Raw genomic sequence first — 17,876 nt, 5'->3', positions numbered from 1 at the left:
TCCACACCGAAATCTTCTCGCAGAAGGCAAGACTTCCATTAATTGCCGTTAGTATCATCCACCAGTACATATAGTTGGATGACAATGGTTTCCAAAGTTGCAACAACGTTTAAATGTAACTTGTCCATGGCGCAATATAACAGCGCAATCATTCCAAGTTACAACATTCGAAGCATAACAGCCAACATCCAAACATTGAACATTCAGTTAACAACCATTCTCCTGACTTCAGAACAACCAGGTTGCAGTTTTGAACGACCATAATGCTAACCACTACGGAACAAGATGCCAATGGCGGCAGAGCAGCTGCACTTGCTTCAGTTTTTGGCGCTCGCATGATCCACTTCATCCCATCTCCAAATGGTGCCATCCTCACCAGCTCCAAGGATCGTGCTGGAAAAAGGGCGAAGACATCACATTTGTAATCAATCCAATGCAAAAACAGAAAAAGAAAATAAGCAAGCACATTACATGTAACTCCATCAGAACAAAAGGAAAACAGAATCTAGAATAGGCGATACACCAAGAGCATTAGAGTGAAATACCTTCCATCAAAGGACACTGCAGTCTGCCTTATTGGAGATTTGCATTGTTGATTATATAGCCTGAAAATGATAAAGTGTTTGCATCCAGAACCACCAATACAAGTTGAGGAGAATGATAACTGAAATTCTTGCAGTAAAGATTACCGGGCGGTTAGGACAGGAGGGCTTGACTGCACTTCCCACACATAGATTTTGCCTTCACGATTTCCTGTTTGAAGCGGTGGATGGTTACTAGAGTATACTAACTTTTCAGATATGCAATCAGCAAACATTCTATAAAAAAGCCAGTCATATATAAGTGTGAATATCTTTTCATGCAAAAACCTCTTCATAACTTGAGGGGCATGAAATTTATGAAGCAGGAACAACATACAACCTCTATGTCAGAAAACAGCCCATGTGATAGATATTACCTATTGCCAACTGATTAAAGTGAAAATCGCACGAAAATTTGATAAACCAGATGTCGCACTCTGGCACAGGGTACTTCTGAAGAATATCGATGCTTCCCTATATGACGAAAGAGAAAATCATATTACTTCATAGGAATGAGCAGTCAGTTCCTAGAAATTGAAGAAACCACTGGAAGTAATCTACAACTTAGATGAGCATGACATTATAATAGGTAATACAATTCAAGAAATGTTACACTGTGTCACCTCGCCAGGACTCTGTTCTTTTGTTTTTGGTTCCCAAAGCACAATTTCATTGTCAACACTCTGCAAATCCAAGTTAGCACGGATCAGATCTCTCATTACACAGGAACCAAATTTGGCACTTGGAAAATAAAAGGTTGAAAGATTCAATGTGTGCACACTGCACCATACAACAATATAGGATCCAGATACAGTGGTACATTGAAACATTAAAAGAACGATAAGTGTACTATAGCAGCAATTTGTATCCATTTAACAAATGAGGAAATTCACCTTCGACAGGATGAAGTCACCAAGCCATCTTGTACAATCAACATAGTTAGAGTGTACTGCAGCAATCAAGACCTGCAAGGAAAGAAACAGACCGGTTTGATGGCATGAAGACTAAAAACCAACAGTAGTTTGCAAAAGAATGGATCTAAGATTATTATAGATGCTTAACATACCGGGAATTGGACATATTTTGTTGGAAACTTTGATGGAAGATCAGTCCAAGAATATGATTTGTCAACATATAGCCAAAATTCTGTGACGACATTGGCAAACTCTATCAATAATACGCAGCATGCAAATGTAAACATGATGCTACTTTGACTTAGTTGTCCAACCTTTCATTGACCAGATTTTCACAGTGTTATCCATGCCACAACTTGCAAAACGCTCAATATCACTGGGGTGGAAGTCCTTCAGCCAAAATAATTTATTTTGATCAGTACATTTATGCCTAACGTAATGGAAGTACAAAAGCCATAGCAGTCACCAGAACTCTTATCTTATCCCTGATAATTTTAATGCTCAATAACAAAGAGTAACATCACAAGCTGAAAGAGTGGTAGCTTCAGGGCACTTCGAGCAAGAAAGATTCTAAAACAATACCATAGTAGGAGGCAGGAGCTACTTACAACACTCAACACTTCATTGCGATGACCTCCAGCTCCAGCAAATACCAAGATGCAGATCCCTGTATGGACATTCCATAGCCTAACAGATTCATCCTATCAATAATTTCATATGAAATGGTGTCAGAACAATTACAAGAAAAGTACATTCAACCTAAGAACAGGTTATTCGGTAACCTTGCTTGCAGAAATGATGAGCGAAGGCTTCAATGCTTGAGTTCTTATCTCATTTATTGAGTCACCATGGCCAACAAAGCTCTGCAGAATTGCATAAACAGAAATAACAAATAAGCGCACAGTGTGCGGCCTAGTTTGTAGGATAGGATAGTATTAACTATAACAGATACGCTAGGTTGTACGTGTCTTGACTATAACAGATGTACTGAAGTATCCAAACCAGAATCTTCTGTGGGTAAAAGGTACAGTTTGCTAATGGAATTAATAAGTAGCAAACAGACCATGCCTTAATCAAAGCAAATTCAAATGAACTTCTGGATGGGATTTCATACATAAAGTGGAGTCTGTTAGGTAAGCAACTGATATATCGATTTATGCAAATGAAGCTTCATTCAAGTTTGCCTTAGGAAGAAAGACAACTCTAGGGGTAATATACCTTAGCTAACTTCTCAGTAGCACAGTTGATGACCCGAATGATCCCATTGCTTCCTGCTGCCACCAGAAGTGGTGAGCCATCAACATGATCACGAGCCCAACTTAGAGTGTAGAATGACTCATCCTTCTGAGGTAAAATAGGCAGCACAAGCATTAGAGAAAGCACATTATCAAACTTAGATTAGCAACCACAGACATCAGGCATTGTCTCTCTTACATCCTCATCAACGTAAGCTTGTAGAACAGCAAAACTACCATTCTCAAGGCAACGGTAAGTTGTCACCTGCAAGATAAAGCGACAAGATAGGTGACTCATCAACACAAGCAGGTGAAAGTCGCATTGTTTCATCACAAGGGACATTAAAAGATTATCTTATAATCAAGGTACTATTGCTTCTGTCTTGCTCCCATCCACCCTTTTCCCCAATGGTCCAACTTTCTGGCAAAAGGCTGAGGTTTTCATCAATCAAATGAATCAAAACATATAGCAAACTACACAATGTTTGGGCAAAACAGATCACAATCCATCACAGATTACAGACCTGAAATCCCCAATAAAAAAACAATTCATTGTCCCAGCTTTCGATCGAATTTTAAAACAAAAGCGCGCCCCACCTCCTAAAATCGATCAGCACCCTCACCAAAAATCGTAGCTTTCCCTTGCCATTCGTCATCAAGAACTCCCCGAACCTCAATCAAGAAGAAAAAAAAAGGACAAGGAGAGAGAACAGTCGGTGGCTTACGCGGTTGCCGCCGACGGTGGCGAAGACGTCGTAGTAGCGCGCGTCCATGAAGTTGAACCCGATGGCGTAGAGCGGGCGCTTCCCCTCAGTGTGCTTGCCGCAGGGCTTGTACTCCCGCTTCCGGCTGGGCACGAGCGACCCCTCCGCCGCCTCGCACCCCAGCCCCTGCCCCGGGCCCAGCTTCGCCATGAACGGCGGCAGCGGCAGGAAGTCTGGTTTCGCTGGGCGCTTCTCCCCCTCCTCCGCCGCTTCCTCCTCCTCCTCCTGCGGTTGCTGCTCCCTCTTCTTCACCGACGGCCGCCTGGGGTTCGGGTTAGAGGCGGAGGCGACGGCGACGGGGACAGTGAACTCACGCGGTGACCTCTTCCGGCGTGGCTGGGGCGGCGCCGCACTGCGAATTTGGGGATTTAACGCAGCACAGCACAGATTATATCGAGGATTAGCAGATTGGGAAAGAAATTGGAAGGGGCCTGCCAACTTCAAATTGAGTCAATTTTAGCTAAAACATCGAAAGAAAAAGCTGGAATTGGGACAAAATCTGCAGCCTTTTATTATGGTGTATACAGTTGTAATGCGTTACTGATGTCGCGGCGGCGGGAGAGGCAACCGCGCCACCCGACGGCGAGGGTTTTGGGCTTTTGGCCTTTGGGGGTTTGGGCGAGGAGAGCAAACAGGTTTCCGGGTGAAGAATTTGCGCCCCTTTGCTTTGATTGAAATCGTCACAAAATTTTACGCTACGAATTGAGATTGAAATCCTGTTTATCGCCATAAAAAATTAGAGGAAAAATTAAGATTCAAATCTTGCCAGAATGAGACTACGATGGAGATTGGACTTACCTGTTCCGGCGGCAGTTAGAGCACTAGTGAAGTTCATCAGCCGGTATAACCGTATAAGTGGTGTACAAGTTACCAAGTTGACGAAAGATATGGCTTGCGCTAATATTCTGATGAGCACAGCGGCTTTCTGTCCTCCCTGTCAGCTCCCGTTCGATGTGTTTTAAGATTCGTGCCGCCGCCGTCCAGGGGTGGTTGGTGGGCGGGGCGGTCGCCGGCGAGGTCGCTGGCGGCGGGAGGCGGTGGAGCTTAGGGAGTTCGGGTTTCCGGGGGTGCCATGCCCATCGGGCTTAGAGGAGATGGCGGCGGCGGCGGCAGGCCCAGCGACGGCGGTGGTTCGTCTAGCGGCGTGGGCGAGGGGGCGCGACAGCGTCCCCGCCGAGCAGGGTTGGATAGCCGGTGGGTGGTGGCCGGCGGCGGCTGAGGGGAGGCATGTGCCGCTGCGCTCACCTAATCCGCATTGATATGGCTTGCCACTAAGGTGGAAATCTGTTAGGAATGACGGAGACCACACATCGTGGTAGCGGAGGAGGGAGGTTTGGTAATGAACCAGTGGTAGCGGAGGAGGGATGTTTGGTAATGAACTAGTGAAGTGAATTTGCCCTTCACCATCCATCGCCGCATCTTACTCGCCAATAGGTGGGCCTAGCTTAGCACTCTCTTAAAATGCAGATCCAAACTCTTTCTTTCCCAATGTAATTAAAGAAAATTTCCCCAAATTCAATACACTAAGAATATTTTGCCAAATCGACATCAACTCCCAAACCCTAGATTGTTTTGTGACAAGTTCATCACCTTAACTCTTGACATTTTCTTCATTAGATCTGTGTTGGCTGCAACTTTGCACGACACTATAGAGGGGAAGGAGGAAATGCGAAGCTATTCCCACATCGCCGCCGCCATCACCAACTCTTTCACGCACACCGAAAAGGTAGAGGGGAGGAGGAAATGAGCAAGGGTTTAAGGTAGACGACTAATATCAGCGGTTTAGGCTGTTGTGCGATCGATCTCGGCCATCCGTTTGGATCGATCACTGAGAGCGAGGCAAAAAGGCTAATTGGACCTGCCGGTGATTATGGGCCGAATTCATCTTTTGGGCTTACGTGAAGTTGTCTCAGTCTTGACAGTTTTTTGTTTTATCTATTTTATTATCACAAAAGCTGTCCAAAAAAAATCATGCACGTGAAGGCATCGAGCGTAATAAAAATACTAAAAAGTCAAATTACCACACACGTTCATTGATTTTATTAAAATTTTGCAGCCAAGATTTTTCTGCCCCTTACCTCTTTCTATGTGACTCATGTTTCTCGTGCTCTTCGTTACCACCTGAAACTTGATTCTTCTTGCCACCGGTCACCTGTTTGTTGCCACGAGACTCTTGTTTCTTGCCACCGGACTCCATTGGACTTGATGGTGGAACTTCCGGGAGAAGACAGGGGAATGTGGTAGTAGGATTTCAGGAGAAGGGTCCATCTTTTTATACCAATTAACAAGAGGTGGGTAATTATGTGTAGCTTTAATGACAGGTTCTTACTATCCAGCAAATGCCACAAGTGCCCCCTCGTTACTATGTTTCAAATTTGTAATTATTGGTTGGTTTGGCCTCTCAAAAACCAATGAAAAAAGGTTAGTATTTATGCTTGAACACGGTAGAGATGGAAAGCATTCTTCTCTCTTCTATCTCAAAAGAAAATTATACTGTAGCGCACAATTGATAGAAGAGAGAAGGAAAGTATATATATAGAGCCCGTTTGGTATGACTCCGGCTTCCGCACTGTAGCAGGCAGGAGCCGGAGGAGCTACAGTTCGTAGCTCCACCGGCCCCTCCTTCAATCAGTTCATTTTCGGTTTCGGTAGTGAAGCTGCTTTGAGAATGACTATTCGGCACAACTTCTATTGAAGCCGGTGGGGAAGCTGCTCAAGGAGCCATGCCAAAGACACCCACGGTCTTCCACATACAAACAGCTTGTTCGGCTACGCTAGTTTGGTTGGGCTGGAGCCAGCCAGCGCTGATTCCGTCCTCGGCTCCAAACGGCACGAGCTGACGTCGCTAGCGACCGGGGCAGTGGGTAGGCAAAGCGAGCGCTCCGAAAAAAACCCCGAGCAGGACACCGACCCGAGACCGCGCGACGCGGATCCACTGCCAGCTCGCCACACATGCGGATGGACCCACCTGCCGGGAGCGTGGGCAACCACATGAGGACGCCCGAGATCGTACGCATCTCCGTCTCCAATTATTTTAAGCGGAGGTGATGCCGATGCCGGCGGACGACGTCTCCCGTTTCAAGGCAACAACGGAATCAGCCATGGCTGGCTCCAGCCCAGCCAAACTAGCACAGCCGAACAGGGTGAAAACTAGCAAATGTGTGTTGGTTGCTCGCATGAGAGCTCCGGTTGCACTAGTGCATATCTGTATACTTCACGAGTGTTTGGTTGCCTGCTTGAGAAGACAGACTGCGAAAACTCATGCGAGCAACCAAACACATCCTAAGGGTTAATATAGCTCTGATGTGATTGAAGATCTCCTTTTTAATGAATGATCAGATCTCATTTATACTACATACTACCAAATGGTAGTATTGTGCACTGTAAAAGACCTCTCATCTTAATAACATATACACATGTTGATCCATGGGCCAGCTGCATTCGCAGTGTCTGTCTTGTTGCTGCGGTGTAGGTCATGGGCGTTGTACCTTGTCATGCATGTCGCCTCCAATTCCTCCATGACACCGTACCATAACATCATGCCACACGAGAGAAATTATGGGCGTACGTGATATTCTTGAGCTTAATCCAGAAGCGCCAGAAGCACAGCACCACGAAACCCCACCGGAACAACTTCGTGATGGCGGACGGCAGTGGCTAGATGACAGCGGCAAGCGAGGCAAGGTGACTCTTACTGCCATATTGAAAAGAGAATAAAATGCATCTACCTTTACGTATTTTTAAGGTAGAATGTACCTTTATTTATTTTCAAATCAGATTTTGTTTATACAGGTGCGCCTAGTCAAATCCGACAATGAAGTTTGGCAGAGTTGGGGGGGAAATGTGTACACAGTCTGAAATGTTTGTGGCTGTTTGCCAGTAAGAGTCAAAGAATGCAATTCAATAGCCCAATAGAAAATGCGCCTTTTTTCTATAGAAAAATGAGTCTGAAAAGGACCAACTGCAACAGTACTGACCTTCTTCTTCTCAACTGCCTATCTGTTGCGGCACATGGCTCTACCCATTCTAGTCCTGGTACTAGCTACTAGCAGTACTACCTAGCTAGCCCAAGCATGCATCTTGTTAATGCAAAGGCATCCTGAAATCACTTTCATGTCGTCAGGGATACATTTTGAGCTTTAATGGTGCCAGATATGGGTATAGGATTTCACAAACCTGCAAGTAGATTTGAATTTGAACACTTTCATTTAGAAAGTACATTTCTTAACTCTTTGTGCAAGATAAATCCTGTAGTTTCAGTATCTTTCTTATATATGATGAGCCTAATGGCTAATAATGGAGATGTCCTAATCAATAATCCATCATGGCCAAATTAAAACATAAGTTCTTCAAGTCAATTAACTTGAACCTCTACTTGTGGGCTTCCTTTTTTTTCATTTATCGATTAGAGAAAAATCCAAGTTATAGCACGCATCCCTTCCAATTATTAATCTCCCCCAGTTAAGAAACTGAACAAAAATAAATTCGTTCTCTTCAGTTAACTCAAAAATTTTCAATTCGTGTAACAAAAGGTATTTAGCTAGCTACTAGCTCTGGATTATAGTTCAAGGTATCAACTGTCAACAAATATATAACTAAATGTTCTTCTCAACGCATAATGATATCTCAGTTCAAATTTCTGTAAACCTCAGGGATAAAAAACTTATGAGTTTTTCAGGGAAGTGAAAATTTTGGGTTAAACTACTAAAGATTTGATGATTTATTTGAAACTGATCCTATATGTAGTTTGAATTTCAAAAAATTCTAAAGAATTATTTACAGTGCCCTGTCCAACTCCCACTCAATTAATTAAATTTCTCTCTTGTTTATAAGGATCACCTTTAGGTAGCCAATCATGTGCGGAGAGTACAATTTGCTAACAAAAAACATCCACAACAGAGTAAATTGCCTCTGGTCTCCTAAACTTTTTTATTTATTTTCTCCACTTAGCTTGTATATTTACAATTAAATTTCAGCTTTCTATGTCTTGAATTAATGTACTCAATTTTGACACCGAGAACGGCCTTCTTCTGAAAATGATGGGGAAATTTTCAACCGACAAATGCGCGTGCACCCATGCGTGCACAGCTTCTTTAGATCGATTTTGGACCCCTTTCGTTTTCACTCAATCAAGCTTAGCAGTTGCCATTTTAAACAAATCCTGATAGAGTGTCGTTTTCATGATATGCACTTTATTTCTATTGTATATCTTGGTCATGGATTCATGATGGAACTAAAATGAGGAAGGAACAGATAGATCAACAACTAGCTCATACATGAACAGAATAACTAATCTTCACAAGATGGAATAGACCCCATATCTAACACACCATTGTGATGCCTCACCTAACACTAAATCCTTAGTTTGTGCCTTTTCACATGTGAACTTTGTACCCTTTCATTAACAGGAACAGACTAATAACGTTCAGAAGAATTCACTACTACAGAATAGGCCTTTGTTCCAGGCCATTTGTCCCGGCTGCCTTTGGGCCCGGGATAATATGTGGCTTTTGTCCCGGGTCCAACGGCTAGCCGGGCCAGCGGGGGACAGGGGCCATTTTATCCCGGTTGAAGGCACCAACCGGGACAAAAGGGGGGCCTTTTGTCCCGGTTGGTGACTCCAACCGGGATAAAAGGTTGCGCGGGCCTTTTGTCCCGGTTGATGACTCCACCCGAGACTAAAGGGGACTTTTTATCCCGGGTGAAGTCTCCACCCGGGACAAAAAGTACGTCCAGCACTTATTATCTCCGATCCACTGCTCACCTCCTCTCTCTCATCAGTCTCTTTCTCTTCTCCCTCCAGATATCTCCGCCTCTCCGAGATCCATCCGGCCCCTTCCTCCCTCTCCCTCTCCCTCATCCCCTTCCTCCCTCCCTCTCCCTCCCTCCCTCCGTTAGCTTTTGCAGGCACTGCCGGCCGGCGAGCCGCCGCTCGGGCGCGGGCCACTACGTCGCAGCGCGGGCCAGTGCGTCGCCGCGCGGGCGCGGACCGGTGCGCCGCCACCAGGCACCGGAGCGGGCGGGGCCAGCGGCGCGGGCGGGTGCCCGGCGAGCCGCAGGAGAAGCGGCCAGGCCCAGCGGCCCTGGCGCGGCCGGCTCTGGCCGGCTCCGCCGGGAGGCACGGCCCGGATCTGGCCGGCTCCGGCGAGCGGCGCGGCCGGCTAGCCCCGGCGGCGCGGTCTATCCCGGCGGGGGCACTCGGCGCAACCACTTCAAGGTCAGAAGCGAACCGCCGGGGGCACTCGGCGCAACTGCTTCAAGGTCCCGGCGGGGGCACTTGGCGGGCAGGAGGCGGGCAAGCACGTCCCAGGCGCCGGCGGGGGACACAGCGAACCGCCGCCGCCGCGTGCTTCTTTTTTATTTTTTTCGTTTGTGATTTTGATGTTGAATCTATATGTGATGTGAATCAAATCAGTCTCATATGTTGTGAATTAATCTCATGTATTGTGGATTAGATCTTGTGCTTTCTTGTGTGAATTAGATCTTGATATGTGATGTGTAATGTATTGTGGATTAGATCTGGATTTCAATATTGTAGTTTTGGTCCAATTTTTGGATTTGTAGAAGCTGGCTCCTCGGGAGCTGGCGAGCTGAATTTTTTTTGTTTCGAAAAATTACATTTATCCCGGTTGAAAAGAGGCCGGGACAAAAGCCATAGGCACATTTGTCCCGGATGAGCAATCCCGGTTGGAAAACCGGGACTAAAAGTAGTTTGCACCCGGGACAAATGTGCCTTTCTGTAGTAGTGATTGTACCTAGCTACTGCCCCACACCTTGGTTCACAAGACTATCTATACCTTCTTTTCATATGTGCAAGTGTGTGTACATGTACATTTGTGATAGGGTTGATGCTGGTTTATTACCATATGTACACAAGCAGGTATCAACCATGCACCATCTTCTTTGATTGTCGTGTCTGTTGTTGTGTTTGCTCCATTTACATCACTTGTATTCTTCTGTAAATTTCGGATAAAGTACACCAAGGTGAGATTTAGTTTTTTTCTTAAATGCTCTTTTATGTGACTTGAAGGTTAAACTGTATCAAAGCAAATGATCAATCTCGTTAAGAAAAAAAATGTAAATGACGATCAATCTTTAACAGCTCATTTGTGGAAGTTGCATTTTGATTTCTCCAAAGGATTTTAAACATGGTGCAATTGAATTATTAATGAGGTACATAGTTGATCACTAGGTTCAGATATAAAGGACAATCACCTTAGAATGTGAAATCTCATCACAAGAACTCCCTTTCCTCTGGTGATTGGCATCTGAGTCCCTCAACTGAATCACAAATAGAAATAAAATTTACTTACACGAGCCAATTAAATCAAAACTCCCAAATCAAAACAAAAATCTAATTTTAAGAGGTGCCATGTAAAATAAACAAAAACTCTACAGTAGCATAACCCTGTAATATAATTAAGTTCTAACCTTAGGGCTACTGATAGGAGATGTGGCAGTATCCTCCAAGGACTCATCATACAGAACCTTCTTCTTCCTCCTCCAACCCTCCTTGAGGCTCAACCTTCTCGATACCACCGACGGCTCCACAAGCGCTGGCAGCCGTGTGGAGGCTCCTAATCCACAATCACCACTGTACTCCGATGTGGAACGGCATCGTCCAACATCATCAGTTGAGAGACCACCAGTAGCAAGGCTCGCCTCCCCTTTCTGTCGCTGCTGCATCTCCATGAAGTAGTCGATGTACGACTTCCAGCCGCTCTCCACGGAGGCGGCGGCGCTGCCATCACCGGAGGAGAAGAAGTGGTTGGCCGTGGAAGAGAGGTCTTGGCCTGAGTTCTCCATTGGGAAGAAGGTGCAGGTAGGCTGTGAGGCCTTGAGGGGTCAAGTGTTGCTGTCTCTTTATATACACAAAGCCAGCGGGGATTTTTTTTTTTTTTGAATATAAAGCCAGCGGTATTGAATGGCCGTGTGACTTGTGCATCGGAGGACAGGAGAAGGGGTTTATAGTAATTTGTGTTGGAGAGAATTGGCTGAACGAACCTCTTCTAATAATCAGTACAAGTATAGAACATATTTTTTTCAAGGACTTTATGAAATTGGTTTTTGAAGAGTTCAGAGCATAATGAAAAAAAAGTTTGGCAATCTTTTCTGGACTGCTACGAGCAATCCCCAGTGTTTCATATTTGTCTCAAGAACTTTAGTACCAACTTGCATTGTTCATTTAATTTTTCGCAATGGATGGCATTTGTTTTTCTGGAAAATAAATTGCATGGCATGGTCATCTAAGACTCGCAACTCACTGTCAGCAAATTCAAGATGAATGATTCATACACATATATAACCCTTGTCCCTTGTAACCTGCAGGCTGCGATTGATCATAATTCATAAATGAACTCTGGTTACAGAGAGAATGATTGATGTTACGGTGACTGCTTGACTGGGCTGCATCAAACAGTTATGTATAACCATGGTTTATTCTTTCCAGCCTGCAATCATTTCAAGTAAAAATAAAGGAACTTGCATCTGAATGGCCTAGATTATTATTCGGGAAAAGTCTGTTTTTCAACCCTGAACTATCATAATAGTCCGATTTTGGCCCTTCAAACTACGAAACCGGACATCCTACACCTCCAACTAACGAAACCGTTTGAAAAATAACCCTGGCTCAACCAAAGGCGGTTTTGCTACAATAAAATTTCTGAATTTCTAGAATTTCACACCTCTCTCAATTAAATAATAAAGAAAGCATAGTTAATATTGTCTAAAACTCATGATATTTTTTGGGAGGTAGATCAAAAGACAAGGAATCTATTTTGGTCAGATGTGCTACAATAGACATAAAGGAATTTGAATTATAAAATTTTAAAAATAGGTAGAATTCAAAATTCCTTGAATTTTTAGGTCAGCTAAACCTATGATAAAAATGCATTAAAAATATGATAATTCATAATTTTTTATTTAGTTTAGTTAGGTATTTTTTATTGGCCCAAGTTCTATAGAAAATTCATAAATTAAAATTTGAGGAATCAAATTTGATTCAAATTTGAGCATTGTGAAGGAATTCAAAAACTTTCATAAAAACATGGGCCAATAAAAAATACCTTATTAAACTAAATAAAAAATTATGAATTATCATATTTTTATTTCATTTTTGTCAAAGGCTTAACTAACCCAAAAATTCAAGAAATTTTGAATTCTACCAATTTTAAAAAATTTATAATTCAAATTTCATTATGTTTAATGTATGACATCTAGCCAAAATAAATTCCTTGTCTTTTGATCTACCTCCCAAAAAAATATCATAATTTTTAGACAATATTAACTATGCTTTTTTATTATTTAATTGAGAGGGATGTGAAATTCCAGAAATTCGGAAATTTTACTGTAGCAAAACCGCCTTTGGCTGAGCCAGGGTTGTTTTTCAGACGGTTTCGTTAGTTGGAGGTATAGGATGTCCGGTTTCGTAGTTTAAGGGCCAAAATCGGACTATCGTGATAGTTCAGGGTTGAAAAATAGACTTTACCCTTATTAGTCTTGATGACCAAGCAACTCACTACGAGAAACTAGCTAGCTAGAATGGCCCTGGCAGCCACGAATTTTGTGACGTGTAAATTGGAGCTGTCAAAATAATGTAAATTATCATGATGTGTTTAAAAAAAGTCACAGTAATCCTTTCTCATGACGTGCTTGTACAACGGTTAATAGGATAAAGTCTACTTTATCACACGAGCAACCATCTTTGTCTATTTGACCCATGAACATTTTTTTTAAGATTGCAAAGTACAACCCAGACACTCACAACATATGCACACTCACCCCTATAAACATACGTACGCAAACCCTACCTCTATCAGCATCTTCGAAGACTGAGCCAGTAAATTCTCAAAATTGATGAAGTCCCTATGAGCATCTTCGAAGACTAAGCCGGCAAATCCTCAAAATTGACGAAGTTACCGAACCACACATGTGCCTCACTGTCGACAGAAGCACAACGCCGTTAAATCCTAACCCAAGATCTGAGGTGCTACTGATGCTCCTGTAACCACTTAGACTACATGCACTTTCGCGGCCTATGAACAAAATGTAACCCAATTGACTTTCTCATCGTATACCACTTGTGTTTAAGTTTAAATTTTGTGATATAACCTATGTCGTGGCTCTAAGAGGAGGGCCACAGCCGGGTGGCGTAGTGCACCCGCCTAATCCCAGAGGGTGGTTACTCGAGAAAGTGCAAGTTATTCCTCAGATCTATCCATGAAGCAAGAACACAAGAACACACGAGGATTTAGAGTGGTTTGGGCCGCTGGAGCGTAATACCCTACGTCCACTGAGAGTTCTATTGCTCTAGAATTCGCGGATGAGTCTATCCTCTGCCTCTAAGCCCCTTATGAGCCTTGAGTCATTCTCTAGCGGGCGTCCCACTTTTATAGCGCGAGGAGGACGCGTACATAGCCGTTGGACCCCGACAGGTGGGCCCAACAAGGATGTATATTTTACTATCAAAAAGACACTATTGATGCTACAGTGGTTGAGAATCTCTTCCCGGATACGCTTCACTGCACTGTAGACTCTCTGACCGAAGGGAGTCTTCACTTGTCCCATCGGCCAGGCGCCCGCTGAGGCAGTGTAGGTTGCGGCGTAGACTGTTGGGTCTACCGCGTAGGCGTTATGATACTCCGTTGCCGAGCTGTCGTGTCTAACTGGCGTAGTAGACTGACGCGCGTGGCGTAGGTGGTGCCAGCGACTGTACTGTGCGCCTTGGTAAGGCGCGATCAGCAGTACAGCCTGGCAAAAGTCTCCTCGGGCTCTGCTGTGGCAGAGCGCACTTAACGTCTCCCGCATTGAATGCGGTAGGTGGGCGAGTCTTCCCGAGGAAGCTAGGTGGCCGCGCGCGTGCCTGCGCCTGCGGACATGAGGCGGCTCCGGACCCCCTTAGGCGGAGTGTCCGTTCCCTCCCCGCTGAGGGTTCCGGATAGTATGTGGGGGTCCGGGACCCCGTGGGAGGTCCGGGGCCTCCGGCTGTTTTGGCTCAGCACCCCCCTCTCCGGGACACGTGGTGACACCGGACCCGTCCCCCAGCGAGAAGCGGGTCCGGGACTGTTGGTCCGGTGTGGTGGAGGCGGACCCCAGGGGTCCGGTTGTTTAGCTCCTTTGGGCGTAGTTACAGATAACTACGCGAGTCTTGACATAGCAAGAGGGGGTACCCTAGTCTAGAGGTACCGACAACCTAGGACATGCATGATATACTATATATGTTTAGAAAAGGTACTTCAGGATACTTTATCATTTTTCATGCACTTTTGTGTATCTAGGATTAACTTAGACTTATATGCACCTAACCTAGCAATAATGATCATGAAAAATACTAATTTATTTTTTCTAACTCCAGTTATTGTGTCCTCTGTAACCCTAAAAAATTCAGGGGACTACAATTTGAGCCATGCTTTGTTAATATCACTAAGGGGCTATTTGGAGGAGCTAAAGTTGAGTGCTAAACTTTAGCATGTATTAGCACTCATACACATGCTAAAATTTTTGAGCATTTAGCCCACCCCATTAGCACTCCTGTTTGGAGAAGTAGTGCTAAAGTTTAGCACTTTTACCCATTATTGGCACTTGGATCCAAACAGAGTCTAAGTGGACAAAATAATGGATTGCTCGGGGTAGTAAATAGACCTTATTATAATGATTTGAATTACCCAGCGGCTAGAAAACGAACCTCAAATTCTAAAATTGTAATAGGTAAATCAAAAACTAATAAACAGGTTCAACTCCTCCCTTAACATCGAAATGACAAGCTTCTGCTTAAAGACTTGGAGGAGTGGACGTCTCTCTCTCTCCTCCTACGATCACATTTTTAATAAATTGACAATCAGAATAAGATAACCTAACAACCATATCAGGTAAGCAAATTAGTTGCCAGGTCACAACGTTACCAGAAAACCAATCAATTAGACGGTGTGCAATGCAATGCACCCACTACATACTACTACTAGTCTATAGCTAGAAATTCAGAGAACGAATAAAATACGTGCCATCAGAAAGGTACACGCAGGTCGCTACCATAGCTAGACGTGCCATGTCTGCCCTAGACAGGCAAGCAAAGGAGAGACGCCTTGGGCCTTCAAATTTGTGAGCTGAATCGACCTGGAGACAAGAAGGGATGGCCATTGGCGTCTGAGAACGACGCACGACGGCAGCTTCCTCCAACAGTCCTGGAGATGACTCGAGCGCCGGCGTCCCGCGGTGATCAGATCACACGCGCGCGCCGGGCTTCCGCCTCTGCACCTGCTGCGTCACATCACATCGCACGTGCGTGAGTACAAGAAGAGGCAGCCATGCGTGTATCAATTGGATTAGTCCTGTGACAAATCAATCATTCATTGAGGATTGCTTAGTTTGTGTGGCAACTTAATTACACATGTTGTTTCCACTTTGTGTGTTTTTAACAAATTCATACGGATTATTGAATGAATAAGTTAATTAGGACATCGACATTGTTTTTACTTTGTTGAGTACTCCCTCCATTTCAAATTATTAGTCATCTTCGCTTTTCTAGATGCATAGTTTGGGATGGAGTGAGTATTATGTACTCCCTCCATTCTATTTTGATAGCTATATTTCACCTTGACACAATGACTAAAGAAAATAACATTATTTATTATATAATAAATGTAACATAGACTTTTTTTGTTGGTTCTTCAATATTTTAATTGGGGACTCCTCGTTACTAGTGTTATTTATTGTCACAGCCTATGACAGTAGCAAATATATATATATATATATATATATATATATATATATATATATATATATATATCATTTATGAACATTTGAGTTTTTAAAATATAGTTATCAAAAGAGAATGGAGGGAGTATATAAAAATGTAGTATATGGTTGGCAAAAATTAGTATAAAACTAGGAAGGATTATATATTATGAAAATATTGTTCACATTGTCAATTTATAAAAGAAAATATTCTCATGGTGAAAGGTAAAAAAGTTCAACTTGTGACGGACTCATATTTCCAACACAAGGAAGTAATTATACATATTTTTCATGATACATCCATTTCACTTTTGGCAGCACACTTTTTTTTAACACAGCACGTTTTTCTTGTGACAGCGGTTTATTGGGTATTTTATTTTAAAGTATCTCCAGAATGACTCGTAAAATTATTGCTACCTCCATTTCAAAATTCATATCAAATTTATATGTATAACACCTACAAATATTTAGCTTACTGTTGGCTACAGATTTAAAAGCTTGAATCTTTGATACGCATACACGCCTTACAAAAAGAGAAGGTGGAAGTATTAGGCATTATATGGACACAATTGTACATTTCAGTTTTCTTTTTCTTTGGGCTAGGCCGCACCTAGTTCCAGAGAATAGGCCCGGCTCCAGACCCAAAAAAAGGGGCAACTCTGTCACAACAAAGGTTGGAAGTTGGAACATAGGACTAGAGGTCGTGCAAAATCAGAGAGTTCCGAGTGTGAAGCATGGTTTGACCTTTCCTGTATACAGATGGAGTATTGACTAGGGGTGGAATCAAACCGAGCCTCCACTTTTTTTGAGCTTTTTTCGAAATCAATATATTTGTATTTATTATAGTCTCCCGCGTTGTTTGATATGCAACTTCAAATCGAGCATAACGAGCCGAGCCGAGCCGAGTCTGCCAAAATTGACTTTTGTTCCAAATCAACTAATCTTTATTTTTAAAAAAGAACGAACGTAATCGGAGCAATTTTGAAACGAGCCACCGAGCCAGCTTAACGAGCTTTTTTTTCCAGCCCTAGTATTGATGCTGAAATGGCTCTGCTGACCAGAGCTGAATGCTGCAGGGGGGACTCAGGCCCCGTTTGGTAGGGCTTCGGCTCTTCCAAAAACAGCTCCGGCTCTGACTCCTCAGATGGAGCGGCTTTTCTGGTGGAGTTGGAGCCATTTTAGAAAATGTTTGGCAAAACAGCTTCACTTGTTAGATTGATGTGTAAGCCGCGTGAAGCCACGATTTCATGGCTTCACCTTGCCTGTGTAAGCCGCCGACGGCTTCAGAACCGACTTCACACGTGAAGCCGGTCCTGAAACAAACGTTTGGGAGGGCTTCACCTGAAGCCGCTCGTGAAGCCGCCGGTGAAGCCCTCCCAAACAGAGCCTCAGTCTCCAGCACAGCTCTGCGTTGCAACTTGCAAGGCTCCCCATGACCCCATCCCATGCTGCATGAGAACCTATCAACACTGTTTGGACCAGCAGCCCAGCAAGGCAATAATGTAAAATGGACACATGAAGAATGAGATGAAAACAACACGCCTTCAAGTTCTGCTGAAGAAGGTGTAATAGTAAATTTTATAGATTTACATCTATCTGTATGCTGGAATGATTTTTTTTTTTCAATTGTGATGAACCATGATGAACCGC

At 43.7% G+C, this 17,876-nt stretch overlaps 2 protein-coding genes across 2 annotated transcripts; both read right to left on the bottom strand.

Annotated features, from left to right (window-relative positions):
• Positions 1 to 14: 14 nt before the first annotated feature.
• Positions 15 to 4,145, bottom strand: LOC120711337 (polycomb group protein FIE2). The gene is made up of 13 exons (XM_039996830.1): positions 3,456 to 4,145; positions 2,930 to 2,995; positions 2,714 to 2,839; positions 2,278 to 2,358; positions 2,104 to 2,196; positions 1,810 to 1,885; positions 1,648 to 1,727; positions 1,475 to 1,546; positions 1,205 to 1,264; positions 959 to 1,055; positions 690 to 753; positions 546 to 605; positions 15 to 393 (listed from the first exon to the last, which is right to left on the bottom strand). Exons 1-13 carry the CDS (start codon positions 3,642 to 3,644, stop codon positions 318 to 320), a joined length of 1,140 nt encoding a protein of 379 aa, XP_039852764.1. The 5' UTR covers positions 3,645 to 4,145; the 3' UTR covers positions 15 to 317.
• A 4,579-nt stretch (positions 4,146 to 8,724) lies between these two features.
• On the bottom strand, positions 8,725 to 11,344 carry LOC120711336. The gene is made up of 4 exons (XM_039996828.1): positions 10,926 to 11,344; positions 10,710 to 10,784; positions 10,246 to 10,450; positions 8,725 to 8,930 (listed from the first exon to the last, which is right to left on the bottom strand). The coding sequence occupies exons 1-3, from the start codon at positions 11,298 to 11,300 to the stop codon at positions 10,286 to 10,288; spliced, it is 615 nt and encodes a 204-aa protein (XP_039852762.1). The 5' UTR covers positions 11,301 to 11,344; the 3' UTR covers positions 8,725 to 8,930; positions 10,246 to 10,285.
• Between the last annotated feature and the right edge of the window lie 6,532 nt (positions 11,345 to 17,876).

Source organism: Panicum virgatum, chromosome 6K, assembly GCF_016808335.1.
Source record: "Panicum virgatum strain AP13 chromosome 6K, P.virgatum_v5, whole genome shotgun sequence".
Taxonomy (NCBI): domain Eukaryota; kingdom Viridiplantae; phylum Streptophyta; class Magnoliopsida; order Poales; family Poaceae; genus Panicum; species Panicum virgatum.
This window is presented reverse-complemented; position numbering and strand designations above follow the sequence as displayed.